This window comes from Pectinophora gossypiella, chromosome 10, assembly GCF_024362695.1.
Source record: "Pectinophora gossypiella chromosome 10, ilPecGoss1.1, whole genome shotgun sequence".
Classification (NCBI taxonomy): Eukaryota; Metazoa; Arthropoda; class Insecta; order Lepidoptera; family Gelechiidae; genus Pectinophora; species Pectinophora gossypiella.
The window spans coordinates 10,714,711-10,728,987 of NC_065413.1; the positions used below are offsets into that span (position 1 = coordinate 10,714,711).

General features: G+C 36.2%; 1 protein-coding gene across 3 annotated transcripts in view; it reads left to right on the forward strand.

Moving 5' to 3' along the window:
• Positions 1-13,708, forward strand: part of LOC126370114 (homeotic protein antennapedia-like) — a 188,259-nt gene extending 174,551 nt beyond the window's left edge. For all 3 annotated transcript variants that reach the window (XM_050014854.1, XM_050014853.1, XM_050014851.1), the window contains one exon: positions 11,069-13,708. In XM_050014854.1, the coding sequence (XP_049870811.1) occupies positions 11,069-11,319 (251 nt within the window). In that variant the 3' untranslated portion in view covers positions 11,320-13,708. The remainder of the gene's footprint in view (positions 1-11,068) is intronic.
• Positions 13,709-14,277: the final 569 nt, after the last annotated feature.

A 14,277-nucleotide genomic window follows, 5' to 3' on the forward strand; every position in this document is an offset into this window, starting at 1 on the left:
GAGTAATGATATTGACATACATGCAGCTACAAATCTGTGTATGTACCTATAGCGAATATACTTGCCAAAAGTGTATTTATTGATGAGAGAATGTTCTATAATGCCTTTGCTAATATAAAGGCTACACTGCTCTATTTTCCTTAAACAAAAACACGTTCCTTCGGCACGGTTTGACGTATAGCCCCACTGACTAACGGCATAGAAAGATAGACTTACCTAGTCCGAGAGGTAGGCCGCGATAAGTCGGCGGGAATCGAGGTGGAAATGGAAATATAATGGAAATCCCCCGCGCCCCCACATCACCCCCCGCCCTCGCATACAATGCTGGATAGACGACTTGTTACATTTCATTGTTCAGTTATCAGCCCCGAGGCCTTTGTGAGAGCCTGATGATTGAATACGAGAATTTGTTTTGGTGCCTGCTTCTGATTTTCTCCGTTTGCCACTGAAAGCTCGAATTGCTTTGTATTAAACGTGGTATACAGTTGTAAATTATCGTCGGCTGAGTTTTGGTTCGCTCACTCGCCGTACTTCGCTCGAAGCTTGAACATTTTTTCTCTATTGTGGAAATCTTTCTGCTGAAAAGATATTACTTTCTATTATATTTAAAATATCATAACTAATGGGTTTTTTTTTCACATACTTACTTCTTGTTATTTAAGTATTTAATAACGTATTCATTATTCAGCGTTTCTATTATGGTCCCTAACACAAGCTTCTCTCATATTATTTTTCCCTTACTTCTCAAGGGTGTTCATTCACCCTTTCTAACACAATAAGTCTCAATTCCCAATCAAGGTGAGGTCGATGGAGTCTTTTGTGGCGTTTCTTTCACCGCATGATCGTCGCTCGATTGTCGGCCCCCTACAAAGAAGGATAAATGCACTTAGAGATTGGAACTCCCTGTTTTCCTCGAATAAAGAGGCTTTTTGGATAGCTGAGATCTTTTCATCTTAATCCTAGACTATTGTGTTTAATGTACAGATTGTATGGAATTCAATGTACGACTTTATTGTATAGTCAGAAATAGGTGGCGTTTAATTATGGCACTAAAACCCATTTGAAAACTAATTCGTAGTATTTTCATTTGTTTAAGCCTAGAGACATATCCGTGCTCATTGAAAAGCCTTTGTCTATCGAGTTGGAAATGTGTAACAATTGTTCTTCTACCTTCTCACATTTAGATACGACACACTGTAAGACAGCGGGTTCTGACTTTTCAAAGAGTAACTTGTTTCAAAACGCTATAAGTAAACAAAAATCGTAACGCTCAGCCACGCGTTTCTCCCTTATAAAAAACACAAACTAACCCCAAATAGCATGCGACAGAGAAAATTCCACCGGATATTTTTATTTTTTCTCAAACGATACGGTTCCCCTTGTATTTACACGTGCTATTATTTGCATAAAGATTTTTTTATCCTACAGGGGTGCTGTGATGGATAAAAATACGTTTCTAATTCTGTTCGGTATACTTTCCGGTTTACTCCGGTAGTACGTCGGACGTTGACGAATGGCGGTTTTGCCCGACTGATATTATTTTTAAGCCCTGTTTCAACTTTATGTTTAGCTGTAGGTTTGTACTTGTGCCTATATTGGGATTATAATGATTCTCAACTATGAGTACTCAGAACCTAGACCAAGTTAACGTTGTTTTGCTTGTGAATAGAGTCAATTTTATTGTCCAACTTAGTGCTTTACAAAACTGTATTTTGTTTATTGAAGTACTTCTGCTTATAATCATTTATGACTAGGATTAAACAGTGTCTGAAATTATGGCTCACGCAATAAGTAAATTTAGTCTTAGTAACTTTATTAATGTCTATTATTATTACATTGTTTGTAGCTAAAAGTGGTTGTTATGTAAAACAGCTAAAGAGAAATATAATTCTAGACTAAGGGTGGCCACCCTCAATCTTTAAAACTTAATAAATACCTTCAAAATATTCAGCATAAGTTTCCGTAAATTCTACCTTTTTCATACTCCATATAGTACAACGTACAGTATTCTACTAAGTAAACTTTCGTAAGTTGAAGTACTTGAACTGTTGAACTTAGGATACCTCTGCAAGTAGGTAACTTATTTATTAGTTCCAATGTAAACTAACAGATGGCGCTGAGATTATTATAGGTATATTTTGATATAATATTGAAACTAATGATTCAAAACTATTTGTAATAATATTACTCTTTATTGCGAAATAAGCCCTGCCCATTGTCATATATTTACAAAAAAAAAAGTCATTAATGTTTTTTTTCGTCGAAATTACATATAAGTACCTCTACTAGGATGGATTGCCCACAAAAACTATTCATAAAAAGTTGGGGGCTTATTAAAAAACCATTACAACGTTATAATTACATACACCCACATGTAACGTACCAATGCCATTAATACATGTCGGAACCACACACACATCCACAATATACCACTCACGATTATGATCACGGACAGGATATTACGCACACATTGACAGGTAGAGCGTTGAATCTTTATATGTGTGCATTAGAGTTGCCAGGTGTAGTAAATCTGACTATTTTATTTATAATTTATTTCAATTTATAAAAATAATTAATTCTCTATTTAATTATATTTATTATTAAATTTTGAAAGTATAGCAACAAGTTGTTCGAATGCCAGTTGTTGCTAGGAACAGTCCATTCAAGTTGCAAGAAAGACTTTCTAAAATAACTACGTGCTTATAAACATTTGTAATCCCACTATGAACTATAGTTAGTAAGTACGCATAACTTTATTTAAGGTATGACATTTAATATACATTATTTACTTTAGATAAATAAAAGTTATTATATTCTGGAACAGCAATAATAATACCTGATCAGGTGTGACCAGATAATAAATTTGTGAGGATATGGTATTTCCTAGTTAAAATCTTTGAATAAGAGTGGTCATCGAATGGTGTTCCGGTGTGCGAAAACATACCCTTTAAGAAGCCCAGTTTTATTCAATAATAAAAGATTTACATCGGAAGCGACGCGACCGTCTTAAAGACTAAAAGTTTATATAATTTGAATGAAGATCTAAATGAACTTTAACACTTCTGTTCCACTAACCTAAAGTTAGTGTGTAACAAGAAGCACTTCATGAACTGTCTGCGAAGTTTCACTAAGTTCAGTCTAATAATTCCTCCCAACTACGTAATTTTACTCCGAAGGAACTTGTGTTCGATTAACTGGCAACATTCTTGGGAACCACCTGTCCCTTTTTGACTTGGATGTCTTGTCTCTTTCTCACTCAAAGTTCGGTTAGCTCGTTCCACATTAATTAAACGCCGGGATAGAACGCCAATCAAACTTTGACCGCCGCTAAGCCGATGAAGCCGAACTTATTATGTGGTATTAAAATTCCATTTTCGAACCTTCTAACCATCCAAATTTAAATTGATATGTGAAATTGTGAAATAATAACCGCTAATTCCATAAATAGCTCGATTACGATATTAGAACACAAAGTATCAGTTACAAGTTTTTACTGTAATCTTGGAGCATAAAGAAGCAAATTACACCACTAATAGTTATTGAAATTAAATTCTATCATCGCGAGGAACTCATTAATGCGGTATTAAGCCGGCTCGTATCATTAGCCGCGCACAAAAAGCGTCGCATCACATGATGCGTGCACATGTGCGGGTAGACGTCACATAAATCATAAGCGTATCTTTACATGTACTTGTAGATATAGGGAGTAGCCACGTCGATAGAAGAGCGGAAAAAAGCCCCCCCGTTTCCTGCCCGGGATCACACATGACCGGCCTGTCTATCTGCCAGACCCGTGTCAAATATTCTCTGGAGCGGAGACCGCCCCCCTCCCGGCTTTTGGGGGCAGGAGAGCCCCCTGGGGCTTGCCGTCCCGCGGCGAAGCTCATCTTGGAGCCCTAATGCGTTCCGCGCTCCGCATTATGTTCGAGATGAATTTTTAGGCACCCGTAGCCGCTACTTGTTTTCCTTCACTTTAGTTTCGCCTCAGCCTCTCACACGATGCGAACAAAGTTTAATATCGGAGCTTTTGGTGATTGAATATTTTCTTTTTCATTATGATTTTCGCTTTCGTGGCGTTGAAAAATCACCCTCGCAGGCACCTTTCATAACTTTTCACTTCGTGATCCGAAGCAATTACTCACTTTCTATCGCCTTCTCAAATATTCATTCGTGCTTTTCCTGCTGCAAATTATAGTAATGGTCGGAACAAAACTGGTAATTAGCCGGCTACGTAAGGGAGGGTTGTAATTTAAAAAAAGTTACGCCCGGTCCTATACCGCCTTTCCGTGTTTTGAAAAAGTTGATGGGTTTTAATTGATAGTTTTAATTTCCTTAATGGGGAATTGTATCAGCAGCGCTGTATTTCTCTGAGCGTAAGTTTTGAATATTAGCGTTATGGGCAATTTCCTGATGGGGCGTTGGGAACTGCCCCCGTTGGTTTGACATCTAGAAGTGGCATGATGTTTTCTTTGTTTGGAATGTGAGCAAGGCTCATGGTGGCGGCTAGGTTGTAGTACATCTAATTGTCGGCGTGAGTCGGTGGCGTGCGGTGTGAGTTGGGAGGACGTCGCGACAGGCGGAGTCGGGCGCGGAACAAAGCTCGAGCTAACAAAGACGTCACCGGCCGTGGCTGCGACGCGGAGTTATGGCACCCATTGTGCACAACAATACCCAACAAACGAGTTTGTATAAGCTATTAGGTACGCGCATTAATATATATTTTTTGTTCGCCCGAAAATTTAGCATTCCATTACGAGGGAGAGAAATGAAACGCCCGCCGCATGAATTATATTAAAATATATTTGAATATTTCATTTGACACCTTTTTTGCGGGTGGAATTTCGTTCAATCCCCGGGTTGGGTCTCGTAATTTTTAGCGTACACCAAAGCGGAATTTTCGGTGAATAACATTCCATTTGGAATGCGCAACACGACGCGAATCAGCGTCAACATAGCACTGACTGATGGCCCTCCCCGCCATGTAAATTCTTTTTCAGATACACTCACATTTGTTGTGAATGTTATGATTTCTAATCCACCAGTAGGTATATTTTACTCAGACCTAAACAGACAACATCAACTAGCGAGACGCCGTAATGGGGACAATTCAGTTAAAACCTGCTCAAACACTTGACTATCCTACAAAAACCTTGACGTTTGAACCCTAAACTGACGCACGTATCAAACTACTAAGTTACTCTACTCGCAATAAAAACGAGATTTAGATACTTATCTGTACATGTATATCACAAAAAGTCATTAGGGCAGGTACATATAGTAAATGTAACTATTGTAGGTATGTCTGCGCCCGCCCAGACCACTCCAATGATTAATGAATATCAGAGCTTGAAAGCCGCCATGCTTTCCGTTTCTTTTTTATATTTTGGTTAGTTCCGCTCACCGGCTTTCCCTTTGGTACCAAAAGGTCACGTAACCACGTTAAAAGTATTACGAACGAGGGAGATATTGATCAGATAATATTTCAGTTGGCTTGATTTTTTTTTATTTCGCACGAATTTTTATAAAGTGTCGAACAACAGTTTTATAATGTGCTAATTTACAGGTGTTAAGGGTAATTACTCTGTAATTATTTGATACCGCGAGCAATCGGAGAGTTGCGTGACTGTTCAGTGTTCTTTTTTCACTTTTTGCTACAATGCTTAAGTACTGATAAACGCACCATCTTTCTCAATCATCTGTATTTACAACTTCACCTTTCTTCTTTTCCTAGATTGTTAATTTTTAGAGTTACATCTTATCATTGTTCCTGAAAATATAGTTAGTATCTATCCATTCATTTCAATTGTGTTTTTGTGTTATATTTTTTTGGTATTTTACATGAGGTAATTATAGTCTTGCGTGTCATTCGTCGTGTTTTGACCACCATGGATGTTATCTTTGCTTTACGTAAATTATATGTCGTGTCATTATGTTCAAGAACGTTTTTCAATTCATGTTCACGTATTATATTATTATCATATGAGTACTATTTCAAGCCAGCACATACATAAATTATTATGTTATTGAGCCCTTGGAATTTCGGAAAACACGCAAATGCTTTGATAAACAAAAATACTGATGTTTTCACCAATAACAATAATAGATGGCGTTTTTCTGAGGTTAAACGAAGAAAAATCTGTATAGTCATCTATATTGTTTTTGACAAACGTTCCCTGGAAAGTCCCTCATTTAAAAAGCAAGGCTCCAATGTTGATTTTTTCGTAATTGTAATATCAATTAAACTTATTAACCAGAGATGTTCAATGCCGATCCGTCGTCGGATTCAAGCAATTTTATTTACGACGTGTAAGCGTTTAAGAGAAATTGCATTAATCTGAATACCCGTTTGATATCATGTACGATGTTGCAATACACTGAGTGACCTCCACAAACTGAAACGTAACAAAACAACGAGATCGTTATTGTGTTTTGAACTCAATCGCGAGGTGTGAAGGTACCAGTTGAGTATTTGGTACGAAAAAAATGTGTCTGTATTCCCCTTGATGAAATGTATGAAATTGTAGGACATGAATTATGGATTGTCGATATCGCTTCAAGCTGTTGGTGTATTTTTTTCGTATTTCTCCCGCGCGATACCGCAACGAATTAAATTAAAAGCTCTTTTCACTTGTCATCCCTTGATGAATTTGGTATTTAGGCTCGCTGCGTATTATTACTCCCGCATCAGTGCTGTTTTGTTTACGCAGTTTTTTACATATAGGTAGGCTCACTAAATGTTATGCTTCAATACTCTTTAAGCCTGTTATTACTTTACTACCCCTTACATTTATCTTCACGTCACAACATACGTTGATTTTGAAGTTAATTGTAAAAGTTGAAACTGTAATTACAAAATTAATAACTTGTCCCTACTTTACAAAACTAGTTTTATCGTCTGATATAAGTAATAGGCTAATGACTGATGTTTCCTTATTTTATTTTTAGTTATTTTGATTCTCATCTTTACGTAATAATTCTCGGGAGACTAACCCGAGATTAACCAGAAACAAACCCGATATTCGGAAAAATCACATTCCATTTTCTGTCATTTGACAACTATCCAATTGTAGAAATAAAATCCAAATACAAAATGGTTGACCAAATACCGATTACTACAACTGCTTTTGACCCCTTGCCTTTCGTGATTCACGGGGTTCTATCGCGCTGGTAATCAGTACAAATGCGATCTGAGATACCAACACCGCACCCGGTCAATAATTTAGCACGCACTCTATCCAGACAAATGTAAAGCGACCTTAAGGTTTCCTAAAGATTCGTTTCGTAGCAATTCTGAACCTCATTGTGTTGGTATTATTAGGCGTCTGGAATAGTATCTGGTAACATTATTCTATTGACCGTTACATAGCTGCATTTAGTTTTAAATATAACTTACATTTCTTGTAACTTTTTCATTTATTGTTTACGTAATTTACGAATTTTGTTTACATAACTACTTAGAAGTATTTCAGAATTCAGATTGTAGTGTACAACTAGAGACGGGGTGACATAGAAGTAAATTATCATTTTAGTTATATGTTCTGATTCGCCAAATTTACGATGCGTATCTTCTTCTGCGCGTTCTTCCAAACCCTACCAAACATCCTCTTAATCCATTTCAATCTCCAGACAAACCGTCACTTATCGAACACTGTTACCGTTAGTAAATTGAAAAGCCCCCTTCGAACAACAAAGTTTAATTCCACGCGTGCTTGTCCACGACGCAGCATCGTGAAAGTAAGCTGGCCCGATTTTGTAGCTCCCTCCGTGGCGATGATTTACGAGCGCCCCACGACACATGCAGCGCTGCGCTCCGGCTGTAAGCTGCGATTTTGATGGGGAACCACACCGGCGGATGAAACGCTGCGATGGAACGCTTCTCTGTTCTGAAAACTTATACCCTAATACTAGTAATACTACTAGTAGCAGTAGTAGTAGTGACTTTTAGAATTGCGGCTAAAACAACTTGACTAATGCAGATAAATAAGCCAATTACTGATAAATAAAAGTTATAAGAATCCTGGTCTAAAAGATTTGTTTGATGAAATGGCCCTTGATAATTTAGTATTACAGTCAGATCATGTTCTCAGTATATACTATAGTGTCCACCACGCTATTTAAAATAAAGTAAAATAGGCATGTTGTAAACTTAATTTAGTATATCACCATTTGCAAAAGGAGAATAATGTTCTAAAACATAATATTTGCTCAAAGCCGAAACTTGAAATCGTCCGACAAGAATGGACCTTTGATCTCCATTAAGCGTCCATCCGAAATGAATGTCTTCATAAACGCGATTGCAATTCAAACATGAATATCGTTTGATATTACGCTGTAATAATAACACGGCTAAATTGAGAAGTATCACTCTTCGACCAGCCGCGCAAGTCTTGCCGCATCCTAGAGTTGTCCGTTTAATGCTCTTATTACGTACGGTTTAAATCTGACGTCCGGATCATGTTTTATGCATCTGAGTGCGCGATGAAACCGCTAGTGTAATATATAATGCCCGTGGAAGGGGGATTTTATGAGCTATATTGCTATGTGACTTTGTTTTTTGACGTTATCCGTGTTTCTTGAGATGGGATGAAATGTATTTATTAAAACTTCTTTTGCCTAATACACTAACAGTAACAGTAAAAATATCTTATTTCGACCTGCAATTAAACTAAACAGTTATTGACAATTCATTTTGAGAAAACTATTACTTACTACTATGAAATACCTTGTTGTAATTTAAATTGGTTTCGCAGATAGTATTTTTCAACTAATAACTTACTTAAGACCCCATATCTCGTTTCATCGCCACTTATTCTACTGCTTTTACATTCCCATATTTTTTACTCGTGGTAAAAGTGTATTGGACAGTAACATCTGCGTTCTTGAATGCGTCCCAAAACGGGTGCGGGACCGCGATGAGGCTGTTATCAATTTCCCAAGCAACAAGTGGGCGATAATTTTGAATCCGCTGCAGCATAGCCGTTTGTAGGTACTAAGCATTCCAAGCCTTTTACTTTATTGTGTTCTAGCGTACACGATCCACTTCCTAGTAGCTTCGTGCTTAAGGCTATTAATTTGTGTTTATACGCGCGTTGAAACCCTGTTTATTTATTTCTTGTGATGTATTTACTGTCGTATTTTCTTCTTCCGTAATCTCTTGATTGACCATAGTTTAATCTTTCTCATCAGTCTGATGATTAGTAAATGTTGTTTTTGTTCTTAAGCGTCTGCTTTCTGATGTACCTCAGTTAAATCCATATGGATAAACACACTTATCAACTAATTTCTCAAGTCAAAATACAATATGTTGCACCTGTCATCGCGTGCAAATTTATTTTTTGTTCGAATAAAGCAACGACTATTGCCATTCTGGGAAATTGTGTGAAGGACAGTGTGGTTGTCGTGTAATCCCCGGGTTTCGTGTGAGAATTTCTTCGAAGTTAGCGTGTTTATCTTGTACCAAGTCGTTTTGCGTGTTCCAGTTGTACCAAAAATAATCAACCAAGTTAAGCTTTGCAAACTTTCAAACTTCATTTTCGACTGTTTCGTTTCTGTTCTATGTTGTAAGTATAATAAATGTTTTGGTATTCGTAATTTGCGAATTATTTTGTTTTTCAATTTAGGAAAATTATTCTCAAGTTAAGATAGAATCTTATAAATATTTTGTTGTCTCTGAATAAGGCGAGTATCTTAGCAGCTCATCAGTTCTTTCCCTTAGCATTATTCCATTTTTATAGGATCCGTGCACCTAATCTAAAGATTTGCTAATCTAAAGCTGACCTTTTAACTCGAATGGAAAACCAGACCAATTATAGGTTAGGTGACATACCTCCGAAAACACATTTCTCGGATACGTTCTCGTTTGGTTTGTTTGGATTCTAAATGATTATCATGTGTGGTCGGTAGGAACTACATTACATTTAAGATCCAAACATGAATGTGAAAACTAATTCAAATATCATTGGTTTAGGCCAGTGCTGGAGTTGAACCTGCGATCTCTTAATGAAAGTCAAGTGTAACTAACTAAGTTACCACGGCTCGAGAATATCTTAGCAGCCCTTAGAATGATTGATTTTTATAATTGGTTGTCAACGCATTAAATAAACCATTATTTTATACATCAAAGTTTTGACCTGCTCAATTCTCGTAGGCACTGCTAAAATGTATTTGTCTAAGCCGCGTATGTCGTGATATAATCTTCTAATTCATTTAAATCGAGTAAGCGACGTGCAGTTTCAATTTAGGATTTGTCGTTTTTTAATTCAAACAAATTACAGTTCAGAGCGTCTTCTAAACCGTGTATAATAGGCTTCGCATCTTCCTCGAAGAATAATGATTACAAAATGAAAAAGGCCCGCGGCGTCTTAAATTATTTTAATTGGCTTCGGTAGCGCTTTGGACCGCTTCTCCGGCAAACACATGCATATACTCATTTATGATATGCTTTCATAACATTGCACACCAACGCAGTCTCATTTATGGGTTCAAAATATATCAGTATTAACATTGTCTGTACATTTATATCTCACGTGTTACTGAGTAGTTGTATCTCTTACTGGAACCACTTGAGGCTACGTTTAGTGCGGAGGTGTTCGTTGACTGTCTCTCATGATGTTGACTGATTACAGCAAATTGTTGACGATGTAATGAGGTCAAATACCTCTGACTGTGTACAATCTTCCAATTTGTCAACGCTAGACTTGAAATAGATTCCATTATTGGATTATCCTGCCCTTAGGGTCAAAACAATAAATATGAATCATTGCTCTTAAGTTATTGTTTTGGCGTCTTCCCTCACTATGTTTTCCATAAAACTTAGTTAACCCCGACAGCCAAGAGAAATGTCCAACAAGCAAAAACAATTAACAAATTGATAAGCTCAAAACAATTTTCAATTAACTCCGCCGGGAGTGTTCGCCGTTTACAAATAACCACCATTTATCAGAAATGCCTATGCAGTTTTTAACGTCTGACACCGAGCAGGGCTGCCTCGGGACCAGTAAATTAAAACTACTGTATTTTTGTTTTCCAATTTTGTTCGGTATTAACATGGATCGTGGTTTCATTCCAGAGAGGAAGCGGGGGCGACAGACCTACACGCGGTACCAGACGCTCGAGCTGGAGAAGGAGTTCCACTTCAACCGGTACCTGACGCGGAGGAGACGGATCGAGATCGCGCACGCGCTCTGCCTCACGGAGCGGCAGATCAAGATCTGGTTCCAGAACCGGCGCATGAAGTGGAAGAAGGAAAACAAGACCAAAGGCGAGCCGGGATCCGGAGACGAGCCGGACAACATGAGTCCGCCCACCTCGCCACAATAAAGGCCTCCTTTAGCTTAGTCCAAAGCCCACGTGACTGACCGATCCTCTCAGATTTCATCCACTCATTCCAGAAAGTTGTATCCATTTGGTTCCGAACTTTAAATTTACTTTGAAATACTTCGACGAACTGATAAATCTGAAACGATCGGTCTAGGGCTGAAGTTACTAGAACAGTTTAATTTGTATAAATTGTATGTTGGACTTTTCATGATAATATTACATTATAACTAATACGTAACTTAGTGATTTCGCATAAAGAGTAATGATAGTGTGATGAAGAGATTTTTACAGTTGTTAAGTATAAATTAATTTATAGAACAATCTCAATACCAATAATTACCAAAAAGGCAGTGTATATGGTTAGTAAACTGCATCGACATTTGCATAATGTGATTATAGTCGGATAATGTTCTGTTGGGAAATTTGAAATTGTCACTATTTATTTGAAACATTGGTTACTTACGTACTTATACAATTTTCATAAAGAGCTTGACGTTATGTTTTTCATAGAAAATACTACTTCTAATTAATTTCTCCCTATAATTTCTGTTAAAAACGTAAATTTTGCTGATCCCATTTTACAGTCTCTCATTGTAAAACTCAAGCTCTTTGTGCAAAACTAATTAAGGAAAAATCTTCCATAATTTTGAATCACAAAACCACAAGGACCTCTTATAATTAACCATTGATAAGAAGGCAATTAGTATGGATATTGTTATTATTTAATATATTTGATGTTTTATTTCTTATAAGCTATGGAAATGCTATTCTGTACATAAATACAAGATAATTTTTAGAATTTATATGTACAATTGTTTTAGTGTGAATACTATTATTGAGATTAATTTGAGAAACAACGATAAGTTCGGGTTATATTCAAGTGATTGCGTTCAGTTTGTGAATCTTCTGAATTCTGACTCTGCATGTATATGTAGGTTGGGAAGGCCAGTTATACAAGTGCAATGTATACGATTTTTCGATGACACATATACGTAAATAATACTGATAATAAACGTCATAGGAAATCTATTATTATTGTAAATGTTACGAGAGTGAAGCTTATAATTTAGATGAAGACATTTATCGAGATCATCAAATATTCTTTGATAAACTTCTACTACATGGACAAAATGAATGTTGTGCCATTCAATGGAGATAAATATCTAAAAGACATCTCGGACTTGATATACGTAAACATAGACAATCACTAATTTATAAAGAAACAAAGTTACCTTCAGTTGTAAGGGCAGAAAAACTTAATTATTTCTCTTATTTGAATCTTATATGGGATGTAGGTATGATGTTACGTGTACACAGTATACCAAAGTTAGGAAATAAACTGCTGGTAGTTCAATGTTGTACGAATGCAGTGTCTGTGGAAGAGCAGGCTTCTTCATCACTTGGCGTTTCATATACAAGTCTCGTCGAGACATTTTAGGAGAAGGTATTTTTATAAAATCATTGCCTAAGGAAACCAATATACGTAAAGAAAATATCGAACATAATATATTTACTCGTAACACGATAGTTGTACGACTAATATTAATATTGGAGAGTGAAATTGGAAGGTTGAGCTACGTCAGGATCCAAGTTATACGTTTTTCGTAATAATGTAAACTATTTGTAAATTAATTTTTCACATAGATTGTAACTAGTGAATGTTTTATAAGAAATCAGTGAGCCGGTTTCATTTTATACATATTTTTTTTTATTTTGTGCTGTGTTCGTTAAGTAAATGTAAATTGTAATAATTGTATATTGTCGATATATTCAATATTTATTTATTGATTCACTAGGTTCTTGCTTAACTAAGTTCGCTTTCACATACTTCTTTTTTTAGACGATTGGGTAAAGTTTTATAATTTAAAGAGCTGTCTGGCTGGGATGCATTTTGTTAATATTATTTAATGTTTGCTCAAGTATCTCATGTTTATGTTGTAAATTTATTTCTAGCGGTAAGCATTGTTTCGTCTTATGTAACTTTTTAAAAGTAGATTGTACCTATGCATGTTCATCTTTTATCGATGACTTTATAGATTACCCTCAGTAATAACCCCAGTGCAATTTGAACTAAAATATCTAATTTGTCCCTTGCCAGATAGAAACTACAAGCTTTGGTTTGTAAAATTTGTAATTGGGTAAAATTAGGTTTACGGAAAATTACGATTAAGTTACGAATGTTAGGTCTACTGAACTGTCCTTAAATTTTCAAAAAATAGGTCTGTAGAGAAATATGGGAACCTAATTTGAACGATTTTATTTACCATTATGTCCTATCGATTCAAAATTTATGAAATATAACTATAAATTAGTAACTTAATAAGGTTAGGCGAGACGATATTGTCATAAATATATAAATACATGAAATTAATAAAGCATAATGATTGTACTTTTAGATTTTTATTTTTATCAACCTTAATTATCACATTAATTTGTCAGAAGAGAGTGTAATATTATAGCTAGCAATTATGATAAACATAAGTTATTTTAAGTGACAGAAACATACTTAATGTCAACTAAGGCTTATTAATAGAACTTTATATTGCCGTAACTGAAACTGTCTAATGACATTACTCAACTGTCTCGAAAGACGATTCCTAAGTTATATCCACTATAAATAGTTTAGTAGCTCAGAGCTAGAATTTGCCTAATGCGCCTTATATATTTCATACAGTGTAAACTACAGGACTTTCTAAACAGATCGTGGGTCGAGATACCGTCGTTATAATACGTTTCCCTAACGACAAAATAATGATTTCGCGTGATAGAGGCCCGGTTCCTTCCGTGTCAGTCACGGGTGATTGGGCCCCTACCCCCACAAATCTCGAAATTACTTTTTTCTGTTTCAACACGAATGTTATTTATAAGACTAGGTGTGGCCGACTCTAATGTGTTTTTAATAATCCCTCACATCCAATGAACGCTGTAGGCGTATCATTATTCTCCCTGTAAGGTGAA